This window comes from Didymosphaeria variabile (assembly GCF_027946475.1).
Source record: "Didymosphaeria variabile strain IMI 356815 chromosome Unknown scaffold_7, whole genome shotgun sequence".
In the NCBI taxonomy this organism is placed as follows: domain Eukaryota; kingdom Fungi; phylum Ascomycota; class Dothideomycetes; order Pleosporales; family Didymosphaeriaceae; genus Didymosphaeria; species Didymosphaeria variabile.
Window position 1 is genome coordinate 565,469 of NW_026611626.1, and position 13,753 is coordinate 579,221.

General features: G+C 50.9%; 4 protein-coding genes across 4 annotated transcripts; 3 read left to right on the top strand and 1 right to left on the bottom strand.

Annotated features, from left to right (window-relative positions):
- Positions 1–340: 340 nt before the first annotated feature.
- Positions 341–4,731, top strand: N0V89_009319 (uncharacterized protein; the record flags this gene model as incomplete). Its single annotated transcript, XM_056218070.1, has 2 exons — positions 341–846; positions 903–4,731. The coding sequence occupies 2 exons, from the start codon at positions 341–343 to the stop codon at positions 4,729–4,731; spliced, it is 4,335 nt and encodes a 1,444-aa protein (XP_056067335.1).
- Positions 4,732–5,696: 965 nt separating this feature from the next.
- On the top strand, positions 5,697–6,694 carry N0V89_009320 (uncharacterized protein; the record flags this gene model as incomplete). Its single annotated transcript, XM_056218071.1, has 2 exons — positions 5,697–5,734; positions 5,788–6,694. 2 exons carry the CDS (start codon positions 5,697–5,699, stop codon positions 6,692–6,694), a joined length of 945 nt encoding a protein of 314 aa, XP_056067336.1.
- Positions 6,695–11,594: 4,900 nt separating this feature from the next.
- N0V89_009321 (uncharacterized protein) lies at positions 11,595–12,247 on the top strand (the record flags this gene model as incomplete). The annotated part of the gene is made up of 2 exons (XM_056218072.1): positions 11,595–11,604; positions 11,655–12,247. The coding sequence occupies 2 exons, from the start codon at positions 11,595–11,597 to the stop codon at positions 12,245–12,247; spliced, it is 603 nt and encodes a 200-aa protein (XP_056067337.1).
- A 534-nt stretch (positions 12,248–12,781) lies between these two features.
- N0V89_009322 (uncharacterized protein) lies at positions 12,782–13,594 on the bottom strand (the record flags this gene model as incomplete). The annotated part of the gene is made up of 3 exons (XM_056218073.1): positions 12,782–13,245; positions 13,305–13,494; positions 13,547–13,594. The coding sequence occupies 3 exons, from the start codon at positions 13,592–13,594 to the stop codon at positions 12,782–12,784; spliced, it is 702 nt and encodes a 233-aa protein (XP_056067338.1).
- Between the last annotated feature and the right edge of the window lie 159 nt (positions 13,595–13,753).

Here is a 13,753-nt window from a genome sequence, read left to right on the forward strand (position 1 = left end):
CACCGAAAAATCCGAATCGGAGGGTTGTTCCTCCACTGGATACCCATCCGATCCACACAAATCTCGCGCTAGTGCCTGTATCAACCAACCCTGTCTCGTACGAAGCCATGTACGATTTAGTACGAGGAGCTGAAGGCCCAGGGACAACGTTGTGGAAGAGTCGGACCGCTAAAAAGATTCGACCGATTAAGAATATTCGACCGTTATCAATCCGACAAGTTCTCGGATCGGATCGTGCGGACCCCGATGAGGTGCTTTTGTCCTTCGCTTCCCCTACGTTCGTCCTGTGTGTAACTTTGTACCAACCTTCATTTTCCAATCACTACGTTCAGCGTACACCATGACGCGACGCAGTTCCAGTATTGGGATTTCCTCAGCTGGTGGCATCCCCTCAGGCACAGGCGAGGACCTGATGCGGAGGTTATCGCGCACCTTCTCCGGTAAATCGCAGGTTTCAGATCGTGAAGATGCCGACCGGATCTGGGACGATGCTGAAGGCAGCGTTGAAGACGACGATTCCGTCAAGACTAAGGTTGAAGATTGGAAACTCGCCCCATTCGTGAAGAAAATTCCGCTCAACGATCCAGCAAACGGACGAAAGTTGGGCGTGAGCTGGAAAGGGTTGACAGTGAAGGTGGTACCTTCGGACGCCTTGCTGCAGGAGAATATGCTCAGCCAGTTCAATATACCACAACAGATAAGGGAAGGACGCCATAAACCAGGCCTGAGGACCATCTTGGACGGAAGTTCGGGTTGCGTGAAGCCTGGAGAGATGTTGCTTGTTCTAGGAAGGCCAGGTAGCGGTTGCACCACGTTGTTGAAGATGCTGGCGAACAAACGCAAGGGGTACATACGAACACCAAAATCAAACCTCAAACAGACGCAGCTAACATTAGCAACAGTTATGCAGAAATCGAAGGCGACGTGCACTGGGGCACTCTAGATGCTAAACAAGCAAAGCAATATCGCGGATCCATCGTCATCAATACCGAGGAAGAGCTTTTCTTCCCTACGCTCACTGTAGGAAAGACCATGGACTTTGCGACCCGCCTCAATATTCCACAACACCTACCAAAAGATGCCGAGAATGCTGAGGACTTCCGAAAGAAGTTCAAAACCTTCCTGATGGACTCCATGGGTATCTCGCATACCGAGGACACGAAAGTCGGCGATGCTTATGTCCGGGGTGTGTCCGGTGGTGAGAGGAAGAGAGTCTCAATCATCGAGACAATTGCCAACAGAGCAAGCGTTGTGTGTTGGGACAACTCGACACGCGGTTTAGATGCTTCCACCGCTTTGGAGTACACAAGAGCGCTCCGATGCTTGACTGACGAACTAGGCATTGCTACAATCGTCACGCTATATCAAGCTGGAAATGGCATATACGATCTTTTCGATAAGGTTCTTGTCCTCGACGAAGGCAAACAAGTCTACTACGGACCACGTGAACAGGCTCGGCCTTTTATGGAGTCTCAAGGCTTTGTCTGTGGCGAAGGTGCTAATGTCGCTGATTACTTGACGGGTGTCACTGTGCCGAGTGAGCGACAGATCCACCCCGACTTCGAATCACGTTTTCCGCGCAACGCCGGAGAACTGGAGCTGGCATATCGCCAGACTGACATCAAGGCCACCATGGATCACGAATTGAACTATCCCGCAACTGAGGAAGCAAAGAGTAACACACATAATTTCTGCGAGGCAATCACGCTCGACCGATCGCCTCGCCTCCCGAAATCATCACCCATGACTGTCTCGTTCCAGGATCAAATCAAAGCTTGCGTCATTCGACAATACCAAATCCTCTGGGGAGACAAGGCAACCTTCTTCATCAAGCAAGGCTCCACTATTGTTCAGGCCCTCATCGCCGGCTCTCTGTTCTACAATGCTCCCTCAAATTCAGCTGGCCTATTTGTGAAGGGTGGTTCGCTTTTCCTGGGATTGTTATACAACGCCTTGATGGCCATGTCTGAGGTCACCGATGCGTTTGCTGGTCGACCCATTCTCGCGAAGCACAAGAACTTCGCCTTCTACAACCCTGCCGCTTTCTGTATCGCTCAGATCACAGCAGATGTCCCAATTCTATTTTTCCAAGTCACTGTGTTTATAATCATCCTGTACTGGATGACTGCGCTGAAAGCGACCGCGGCGGCTTTCTTCACTTGTTGGTTCATCGTCTACTTGACTACGTTCACCATGACAGCGTTCTTCCGTATGATTGGCGCTGCCTTCCCGAATTTTGATGCTGCTTCTAAAGTCTCTGGCTTTTCGCTGACCGCACTTATCCTTTATATTGGGTATCAGATCGCGAAACCTGCAATGCACCCCTGGTTCGTCTGGATCTACTGGATCGACCCTCTCTCTTACGGTTTCGAAGCAGTGATGGCCAATGAGTTCAAGGAAACGACCATACCTTGTGCAGTCAACAATCTCATTCCAAACTATCTTCCTCAGTACCTCGATCCTGCTCACCAGTCTTGCGCTGGTGTCGGTGGAGCTGCTCTAGGCGCCACTTCAGTGTCTGGGGAGGACTATCTTGCTAGTCTTTCATACCAGCCATCTCACATTTGGCGCAATGTCGGCATCCTGTTCGCTTGGTGGGTGTTATATGTCGGCCTCACAATCTTTTTCACCCAACGATGGGATGACACCGCAGGTTCTTCCGGTGCCCTTCTCATCCCTCGCGAGACCGCTAAGAAGGTCCCGGCCCAGATCACCGCTCCAGCTGATGAAGAAGCTCAAGTCAATGAGAAGTCTCCTCGGGCTACGGCTGTCGGTAACAATAGCGCCGACGCTACCCAGGATGATGTTGAAGGATCGCTTATGCGAAACACATCAGTTTTCACGTGGCGGAACCTGTCCTACGTTGTGAAGACGCCATCGGGAGACCGTACTTTGCTCGATAACGTCCATGGGTATGTGAAACCAGGCATGCTTGGCGCTCTCATGGGATCCTCTGGCGCTGGAAAAACAACTCTACTGGATGTGCTTGCTCAGCGCAAGACTGAAGGCACGATCCATGGAGAGATTTTGGTTGATGGTCGTCCACTCCCGGTATCTTTCCAACGCTCCGCTGGTTACTGTGAACAGCTTGACGTACACGAGCCTTTTGCCACTGTGAGGGAAGCCCTTGAATTTTCGGCACTTCTTCGCCAAAGCCGAGAAACACCGGACGCTGAGAAGCTGGCATACGTGGATACCATCATTGACCTACTTGAGCTTCATGACATTGAGCATACCCTTATTGGCAGGCTCGGCGCTGGTCTTTCCGTTGAGCAGAGGAAGCGTGTCACTATCGGCGTGGAGCTAGTTTCGAAGCCTTCCATCCTAATCTTCCTCGACGAGCCAACTAGTGGTCTTGACGGACAAGCAGCATACAATACCGTCCGATTCCTCCGAAAACTCGCTGATGTTGGTCAAGCAGTCCTCGTCACTATCCATCAACCTTCTGCCCAGCTCTTTGCCCAGTTTGATACACTGCTCTTGCTGGCGAAAGGTGGCAAGACTGTCTATTTCGGTGACATTGGCGACAATGCGAAAACGATCAAAGATTATTTCGGCCGCCATGGAATGCCTTGCCCTGCAGGTGCCAACCCTGCTGAGCATATGATTGATGTGGTCTCTGGTAGCAAGTCTTCGCAAGACTGGAATAAGATTTGGCTAGATTCGCCCGAGGCTGCTCGCATGCATCATGACCTGGAAGACATCATTACCGACGCCGCTAACAAGCCACCTGGAACCAAAGATGATGGCAATGAGTTTGCTACCACTATCTGGACACAGACTAAGATCGTCACTCACAGATCTAACGTTAGCTTGTACCGCAACATTGACTACGTCAATAACAAGTTTGCTCTGCACATTGGTGTGGCGCTCTTCGTTGGTTTCTCTTTCTGGAAGATTGGAAACACGGTCCATGATCAACAACTCATCCTGTTCGCTCTATTCAATTACATATTCGTTGCACCTGGTGTCATCGCGCAACTACAGCCCCTCTTCATCGAACGTCGCGATATCTACGAAGCCCGCGAACGCAAATCGAAGATGTACCACTGGAGCCCGTTCGTCACAGGCCTCGTTGTGTCTGAACTTCCTTACCTTGTTATCTGCGCGATTTTCTATTTCGTCTGCTTCTACTACACGGCTGGACTGCCGACCGACTCCAACAAAGCTGGTGCAACCTTCTTCGTCATGCTGATGTATCAATTCATCTATACCGGCATAGGCCAGTTCGTCGCCGCGTATGCACCAAACGCCGTCTTCGCCTCGCTCGTCAATCCCTTACTTATCGGTACTCTCGTCTCCTTCTGCGGTGTCCTGGTTCCCTACGCCCAGATCCAACCATTCTGGAAATACTGGTTGTACTACCTGAATCCCTTCAACTACATGATGGGCTCGCTTCTCGTGTTCTCCGACTTCGACTGGAAGGTTGAGTGCACGGAAACGGAATTTGCGCGCTTCGATCCGCCTTCCAACCAGACTTGCGGAGAGTACCTCGCAGCGTGGCTTCAAGGGCCTGGCGCGAGCAACAACCTCGTCAACCCAGATGCCACGAGCCAGTGCAAGGTTTGCCAGTACACTGTTGGCAAGGACTACCTCGCCACTGTCAACCTAGGCGAATACGTCTATGGCTGGCGCGACGCTGGCATTTGTGTCATCTTTGTGTTGTCAGGTTATGCGTTGGTGTACCTGCTCATGAAACTGCGTACCAAGGCGAGCAAGAAGGCCGAGTAATTGTAACTCATTCTTGCTGTGTACACAACAGCTCTATCACGACGTCGACACACTTTTCCGACTCGCGCTCTCTCCCAGACTTATATTCAAAAGTTTCCTTGGGGTAATTTGTTATAGACCGATACCAGCGTTGTACCTGCGTTCCTAAGCACTTGTCTTTCCTTATCATGTCTGACGACACCGACGTTGGAGGCGCGCTCCCTAAACCCACACAAACCCATTTCCTTTGTCGCACGACGTGGCTGGCGCGCAGCAAAAACCCATATACCCATCTCCTATCTCGCACGACGTGGCTGGCGCGCAGCTCAAAGATATAAATAATTTTTCTTTGGCGTTTTTGGGGTTTAGGTTAGAGCGTTTCAAGGTTGAGATTAGACGCGCACGAGCGCTTGTAGGATGTAATAGAATCGATGTTCGAGTATGTATATCTGAGCCTTTTGATCTTGAATGCACTCCAGTGATGATAGTACATTATTAGGATTCTCCTGTGCGTAGAAGCACGCTGCGCTAGAACGTACAGGAGGTATGCAAGCGGGCCGCTAGCCCACAGCCGTCGAAGACGGCTCCTTCGTAATGAGTACATCAAAACTAGTGCCTGGTCAGGAAAGAACCCCACAAGTGATTGTAAGTTTGTGGTGGCTCCAAAGTTGTTTCTCACGTGCGCTAAAGTTTGCAACCTATGGAGATATGGATCATCGCGAATGAGACTCTGTCTTTCCTGTGTGCGCTGCATAAGGAAGAGAAAGAGCATGGACTTTCACTCCCGTGGTCTTGGCGCTGTAGAATCAAATTTATGACTACAGAGTCCTCGTGCTCTGCTGAGGCTTTTCCACAAGCACTTCACTCGTCCACGTGCTGCTCTCAACCACAATCCGCATCAGTACCGACCTTTATAAGGCGATACATCCAACAGTGTCGCCATCGCAGACAGAGTGAGGACCACAGCATTTGAACTCGCACGTAAGATGTCTTCACCACCCGCCCCGGAACCGCTCTACCCGAGGTAAGTTGAGTCACGGACCCCTGACTTCAGACACCGTTTCTCACAGCGTGCAGGAAACCAGAGCCCATCGGCTGGTTCTTCGAAGACATACGCTTCCGCGAAGACCCCATCCCCGAAACATGGTGGTTCATCCCCTGGATCAACACCGAGTACTGCGAGATCGACGAGCCATCCTCCTACCCCAAACAGCCCGCGAGTCTACTCTACTACGAGACAACGGGTGTAGGGCACTACCGCGGTTCAGGCATCGTCGTTGAAGAAATCGACGGCACAGTAATCGGATGCTACAAGATCCGCGCCGACACTGAAGCCGGAGACGAGGCTAGAAAAGAAGTCGAAGAGCTCAAAGCAAAAGTGCGCAAGGCGGAGGCGGAGAACATCCCCATCGAGCGCATCGATAAGCATAAGGGTAGGGCGAAGAAGAAGGGAGGTCGTACTGCTGGATTGGCGGATAAACGTTACGAAAAGTCGCTGCGGATGGGGGACAAGAATTACGACGGGAAGCCTTTGAATATCCCGAATCAGATCCGTCGCTTGAATGGTTTGATTATAGACCCGCGTCCCAGTAAGATTGCCCTGCACAGGGAGGAAGCTTTTTTTCTTCATGAAGCTATGGGAGGTTGTTCCTTCAAGGATTATGGTGCTCAGTATCCGCAGTTGGAGTATCAGATTCGCAACGCTATGAAGGATACTTTTGATGTTCTGGATCTGCCGATCTATCGCCAGAAGCAGATTAAAGCTGCGGAGAAAGCTGGACGTCCTGAGAAGGGGTTCACGGATGAACAATCATCCAGTGAGTCGGAGGAAGAGGAAGTCGAGGTGAAGGAAGAGGAAGAGGAAGAGGAAGAAGTTGATCTGAAGGATACAATAGAGGTGGATGAGACCCTTGATGACATACTTTTTGAGCTGGAAGAAGATGAAGGGATCTTTGAGAGTGGCGACGAAGTCGAAGAGGACTAAGACAATGGTAAGAAACACCCACGGCTGTGAAGAACAGAACGGTCACGTGGGCTGAAAGATCGGAGGAACTGCGATAGGCTCTAGAGGGCCTATCCAAAGCTTGAGGTCAGCAACTATACTGCCAAGTGTTGCGGATAGAGGATGGGAAAGGAAATAGATGTAGTACCGACAAAATGACGAGTCGTGAAAGGCAACCTGCTTACCCTAGTTGGGGACAATTTTCTGAGATATTTCCAGTACCGCCGGATGTTCCATCTTCGCTATGTATTCTCAATTACGCCAGGTGCAAGAACACTGTCTGAATGCGCAACTTGAGATGTGCCCTAAGTGGATGCAGTGGGACTGTAATATATTACCGTGTAAGCCCAGCCAAGCAGGACATGCCCAGGATGATGTTCGGTGGCACTAGGCTGGAGTTGGTAGCGATCTCAAAGGAACACTTTGGTCTCCGGTGGGCGCCAAAGCTGACGCTGGGAACCTGCAAGGACAGGGTGGTGCAGTTGAGCGCAGCAGTGCCTTGCCTGTTTCAGTCTACGTCGAACTGCAGTTGAGATCGCTACCGACTCCAGCCTAGTGCCCACCGGAGATCATCCTGGTACATGCGGAATTCCTTCGAGATCGCTGCCAACTCCAGTCTAGTGTCCACCGGAAACCATCATCTCACAGCCCCACGAAGACACGTTCAGTAAGGTTTTATTTCCCCTACAATAAACCCGGGCTACGCCATCATGCGAAGCCGACGTGCACAAGCCATCTGCAAGACTGATGTCTGAGCGAATTATCTCTTACATTGCACGGCAAGTTGTTACAAGCCCATGGTGCGTTTGCTGGCTGCTCTCCGTGCTTGTTCTTCAAAGTCTGCGAACACTGGGCGTATGAAGCAAGGAAACGAGAAGCTTGACTTATTTTGGCATTGCGACGATGCTGTTAACCTGTAGAGATAAACGGCGTTTACCAGCAGCTCCCTCACCTTCTGGAACATGGATTTGCACGCCCGAGGGAGCAAGTCGTTGCAGCGCCAAGTTGATCGATGCCACAGGTGTGGCGCATGCTACTTAAATTTAGCATTCGATGTTAGTGATGAGCTTGCTCCAACTGTGCTTGCGGAAGAAAAGCGACATCCCCAAATCTACTCTGGATTGAGCATCCAATATCAGTGGGGAAATCATCCCAGCTGTGCTTTCGAACAAAAAAAACCGACTCGTAGCAAGCCTACTCAACTGATTACCTAGAATGTCTAACGGGTACCGTCAAAATATGATGCAGTATTATTATGGCATCAGTAGTGCGTCTCACTTTTGCTGGCGAATCCGTTTCCAAGTATTCCATCAATCTAGGATGCAGCGAGGAGCCAGAGCAAGCTTTAGTAAGGAATCCTACATCTACATAATAATCCGCGTACTACACGAAGAGAGAGGCTCTCACGATATCGTGAGGATGACGAAATGATGTGAGCGCAAAGCAAGGCACAAAGGAGAACGGAGGGTACTAATCCCTGCAGGCCCGATCGGCTACCCCCGACACGTGATACACCTTGGCGAGCCGGGGGAACCTGAAAAGCCTACCTAGGTAAGCGCACTGATAGACTGATCACTCTCTGTGGTTTTACACCGGTGGACGGGAAGGTCCGCTAACGAGTTGGTCCAATAGCATGTAATAGATCTTCCTAGCACGCATCAGCCACCTTCCAGATGATGATGTGCACGTCTGCGAGCAAATCAAGCCGGAGACATCCTGGCTTACGGAGGCTATGGGGAACCAACGAGATGCGGCCTGCAAATCAGCTTTGGTGGTGGTTCGTGAGCGGTCGATGCCTGTCACGGCGAACATGCAGACGCATGCCGGGATTCCATTTATGGACGCCCTTCACAGCACGGACCAGTTGCCTCTATTACTTCTGGAAAGTAATAGACACCCCGGTCGATTTGCGCGAACCTGGTCCGCCTGATTGCGAACCACTCGAGCCGCGCACCCCAACCACGGCTTTATAACACGTCTACTTCGTCCTTCTTGTTCGCTTCGAGCTTCTTCAGAACTACCTATGGTAACCATTCCCTACAAGCATCCGGCAAATAATACAGCATATATCCTCTACAAGATCACATAAACGTCCTCGAGGCACTATGAATCCGCGTTTTCGTTCTTCGGTCAAGGGTCGCCATCACGTGAGGTTGCCTTCTCGGTGGACATATCTGTTCGTCCGCCTTTTTTGTGCCACACTTATACAACAAGCGGCTGGTTATGATAATGACTACGCACTTGGTCCAATCAGGCATCAGTCCTTCGTTAGCCAAGTGCAAGCGAGGCAGGGCTTCTTCGTTACATGTTGCCTTCTGATTGGCGGTTTCGCGTTCACAGTCTCGAATAGCCTACTTGGACCGCTTATGGGCATCTCAAGCATGCTGTGGCTGATGATGCGCAACGATTCAGCCATTGATCCCAGGTTAGCGTGGATTTACGTCAAACAATAAACCGTTTGAAAGACTATGCTGATGTTAGTAGGATGTTTGGTGCCTGGTTGTTCTTTGGCTTGACGTACTTTATGCTGCAGTGCCATCGAGTGAGCAACCACAAGCTGTAAGCGGAGACCTAGACCCTAGAAGACCATGTTCTGACGGACTGCAGGTACATATTCTTGAGTCTCGCTCTCGCTTCGATCTGCATGTGCATCGTCGCACTGTTACAACGATCCTCGCTTCAAAATGGACTCGTTACTGTCATCCCACCTTGCGCATCGTTTGCGGCATACAGCGTCGCTTTTTTCTTCCCGTCGAGATACCAGGACAATTCCTTTTCAGAAGCTTGACGGTGACGGGATCAGGGTCTGCGTGGAAGCGTTCTCGCCGCACATTGGACCAGAGACGGGCGAATCAGGCAGAGTACAGAATGCAAAGCGTCGCGAATCGCCATTAGGAGCGTAGTGCATGGGCTGACTTGGAGGGCGAGGTCGGGACACAAAAGGCACGGTACCGAAGAATTCTTACTGATCATATTTCAAGATATATATTCTCGTTGGGACATAACTTTCTACAATCGCTATGATGCACGAGTTATCCCCATTGTCCGTCTAACGATGGGCCGAGATAACGTACTCGGCTGTAGCTGCAGGCCCCTCCGATTTAAAGGATTTTCCAGATCACGTGCAATTGGCAATCAATCATACGCTAAGAGGACAACTGACCATTAAGGGGAGCATTGGAGCATCATACTCCGGAGAACGGTCCATTTGCGTATTCCGTCCTGTCTGTGTTCCTTAACATTGTGGTCCCACTCCTCTCTGTGCTCCACGTAGCTGCGACAGGCTCGGAGAAAGAGCAGCTACACACCTCACTTGCTCGAACTACCCTGGCAGACAACACAACAGAGAAGAAGACTTCAGGAAAGGAGCATTATTCATTCTCATATATTCCCATCCACTACCGACTAACCTCTCACCCTGCTTACGCAACTAACTTCTCCGGCATTGATACCCTTCTGCGCCTTTCCAAGATCTCGTGGACACTTATACTCATTGCGAATCCCTCAAGCATTGTCCAAGGCACCACCTTCAGCATCGCATCCTGCAAATCACGGTATATCGCCATGCCTGCAAATACCCCAAGAAAGACTCCGCTCAGCACAAAATAATCCTGGTAATTATGATGTGCGTTTAGGTGATAAATTATCGATGTGGCGGCTGTAAATACAAACAGAGGAGCAAAAGTATCTGTGAACTTCTGTAGGACGTCCAGCGAAGCTAGATCGTGCGGTACCCGGTCGCTTTTCTGCCTGGCAAGAGGGTGCAGACTAGATGGATCGCGTGTTGAGGACTCGTAGAAGGTTGCTGCTGCGGCGGCGAGGAAACAGATGGACGTTATGGCAATCCTTATGCGTGGTAAACGTGGCTTGTGAGGGTCGATTGGGACGCCGGAGGTGTAAGAGGCCTGCTGTGGGGTAACCCTTGGGTGGTGGAAAGGTTCAAGATCGCCGTCACCGAGAGCATTGTCCATACGCTGCGAGAACAATGCGCTTATGGCATCTAAAAAGTGTAGATGCCACTTCTTGACGAGATGAACAGCGCCAGAACAGCGCTCGTCCTTCCAAGCAACAAGAGTCTTCTTGTAAGAATCGACCTCACTAGTTTTCATTTCTGCAATCGCTCTGCCAATGTCGACATCATGGACACTGCTGTTCCTGCTCTTGTCGATGTTGCCGCAAGATTGGAGTGCCGAAGAATTGATGCCTGCCTTCGAGTTGATCCACGGCAAATATTCGCTCACAGAACTGCACGCAATAAGCACTTGGAAGTTGCCACGACGAGTGCGGACTTACCGGAGTGCGCCTTCTAAGCTAACAGCCTGCGCCCTTTCATCGAAGGCATCGCACTGGCTACCAATGTGGAATGTATGCGGCATAGTCACTGTAATCGAGTTGGAGAGGGATCACGACCATAGTTCGGGATTCTGGACGTAGAAGTGCCGCAACGTAGATGTACATGCCTACTCGATAACGCCCTGATGAGCGAGGTAACGCACTTTACCGGTGAGACCGACGTCACGCGGCGTCGCACTGCATGCGTTGTTGCCTTGGTATGCCTCAGCCTTGCATGTTTTACGAAGCCGAGAACGCCATGGAGCGGTATTCGTATTTCTTGACGAATGGTATCCGCGAGACGATCTCATAGGAAATCGCAACGCGCTGATCGTTCGTATGGGACCCGTGTTCACTGGTACCTAGGTCACCTTGACTCTGATCTCGCCTTCCCTAGATGCCGCGGGAAGGCCATGCGAGACATGCCACACGGCTCCCCAAAAAGCTCCGTCCTTCAGCAATTCGTGCGGTACCGCAAATTTTCGCTCTCAACGATCGAATACGCAAGCTCGCTTGGATTTTCCGTGGAGACTAACAGCCACCATTCAACATGTCGTCTAGTGAGTCAGTGTCCTCTATCCGTGAGACTGTACTGATTCGGATGATGTAGTTCTGTATGAGAAGGACTTTTCGAAGTTAGAGTCATCGATCCATGAGTCTACTTACAAGCTGTTCATGCACATGACGTTGATGGATATGTGTATGGACAATGCTATGAAAGAGTTCGAATTGCGGAAGAGGGCCATGATCAAGGCGAGAGATGACATGCAAGCAGCCGGTGAATTGCTGCTGGACGAGCCTGAAGATGACGCTGTTGCCGGTCACCAGGAAGAGGGAACGCTGCCAAGATCGAACCTCAGCGGGATAACCATGGAGTTGGTCCTGAGAACAATCCGCGGTCTCGAAGGCGGTCCAGCGTCGACGTGTATCGCCGCTCTGACCTGCGCTATGTTGATCGCACCAGCGGCGGCCATGGATGATCACTTAGTGCTGGGTAGGGTTTTCTCTGCGCCTGACGTATACGAGATTCATCAGGTACCGACGATGGCCATTGGAACATTGACTGGGATGCTATTGCTCTGTGGAGGATATTTGATGGGCGCCGCAAGAAGTCTTGTAGGCCCGTTAATGGGTATCACGAGCGTGTTGTATTTCATGTTGCGAAACGACGCAGCAGTGGAAGCTGTTCTCGCATGGGGGTAGGTCATCATCTTCGTACATGCTATTTGTAGCTGACATATCTTGCAGTGTCCTCGGTGCCTGGTCAATGTTCGCCTTGATGTACCTTACCCTCCAGTACCGGAGGGTGACGTATAACAAATTGTGGGTTGGTGCTGCTTGTTCGTTAATTTGTGTTAATTGTCGCAGATACATGCTGATATCCCTGGGATTTGCCGGATTGTGTTTGTGCATTGTGGCATTGGTGCAAAAATCGTCCATTCAGGGCGGGCTCGTAACAGCCATTCCACCTTGCACTTCTTTCGCAGCGTACGCTGTAGCATTCGCATTTCCAGATCGCCGCCCTCGTATGGAGCACCTAGAATTAGTTTAGTAACGTTCAATCGGCCGAAAAGGCTTTTCAAATATTCAGAAGGCGTAAGATTTAGAGGCGAGAACTCGATGTGCGAAAGCTTTATTGAAGTAGTTGTCGCGGGTGTAATCGATGGATTGCATGCGTGTACATGTCTGTGCAAACGGCGTCTGCAAGTGTATTTGTTTTACTGGATCGACAGCCGTTTACCTTGTTTTCTTGGCTTGCACCTGTAATGTTGGCTGCCGTTTACGTCTTCTCTCGACCCAGCGTGCCCAGCCCGAATCCACCAGATCCTCCTGTATTACCAGGTCCCGCACCCTAAAGAGGCGTGCCAATTCCGTTTCCAATATCCACTCCACCCACCCAGATTTTCGCAGGTACGTCGTGATGCCGAACCACACCACAGCGCATACAGCACCTGCGAGACACCCAACCAGGACCTGCTTCGGAGTGTGGTAATTCAAGTATATCCGGCTCACAGCAACAGCCGCAGCCGAAATCAGTGCAAGCACCGAAAGAATAAAGCGCTGGAAGAAGGAGAAAGGCGTATGCGTTTCGGTCGGGTGGGGGACGTGGCGGAAGAGAAGGAAGAGGGTCAACGTGACGGAAAAGAAGACGACGAATTGGGCGTGCGAAGAAGGCATACCATAGCCTTTGCCGTGCATTTCTGTGTTGTATTAGCGATCATGTTCTAGTGTTGATTTGCAGGATGTGGAGTGAATGTACCCCGCGGGCGCTCCTCCTTGATCAAGCGTTTTAAAATCCAATTGAAGGCTTCACATGCCATCTGCCCCGCGAACATCAGCATGATCTCGATCTCGCGGTTGCTCCATATCAGGGTCGCGTATATCACGCAGAGCCCTTGGGGTACGAGCGCGAGCCATGCGCAGAGGTACGAGATGCGGTCTGCGGGGTTCTGCCACAAGTCAGAAAATGCCTTAGACTTCTTCTAAAAGACTTATACATACATAATGTACATGCGTCAAAGACAGTGACGCGAGCGGCGGGTTTTCCATCGGTTGATATTGGTGAATGCTCAAGCTCAGGGAAAGTTGAGTGATGACGGTACTTCGGCAGGGTTCCTGGAAGCTTGGCACGGCGTTAAGGTGGCGGAAGTGAGGAGACGAGTCTAGCCTTCACCACCGCCCTTCACCTTCATAAAGTCATTCTTTAAC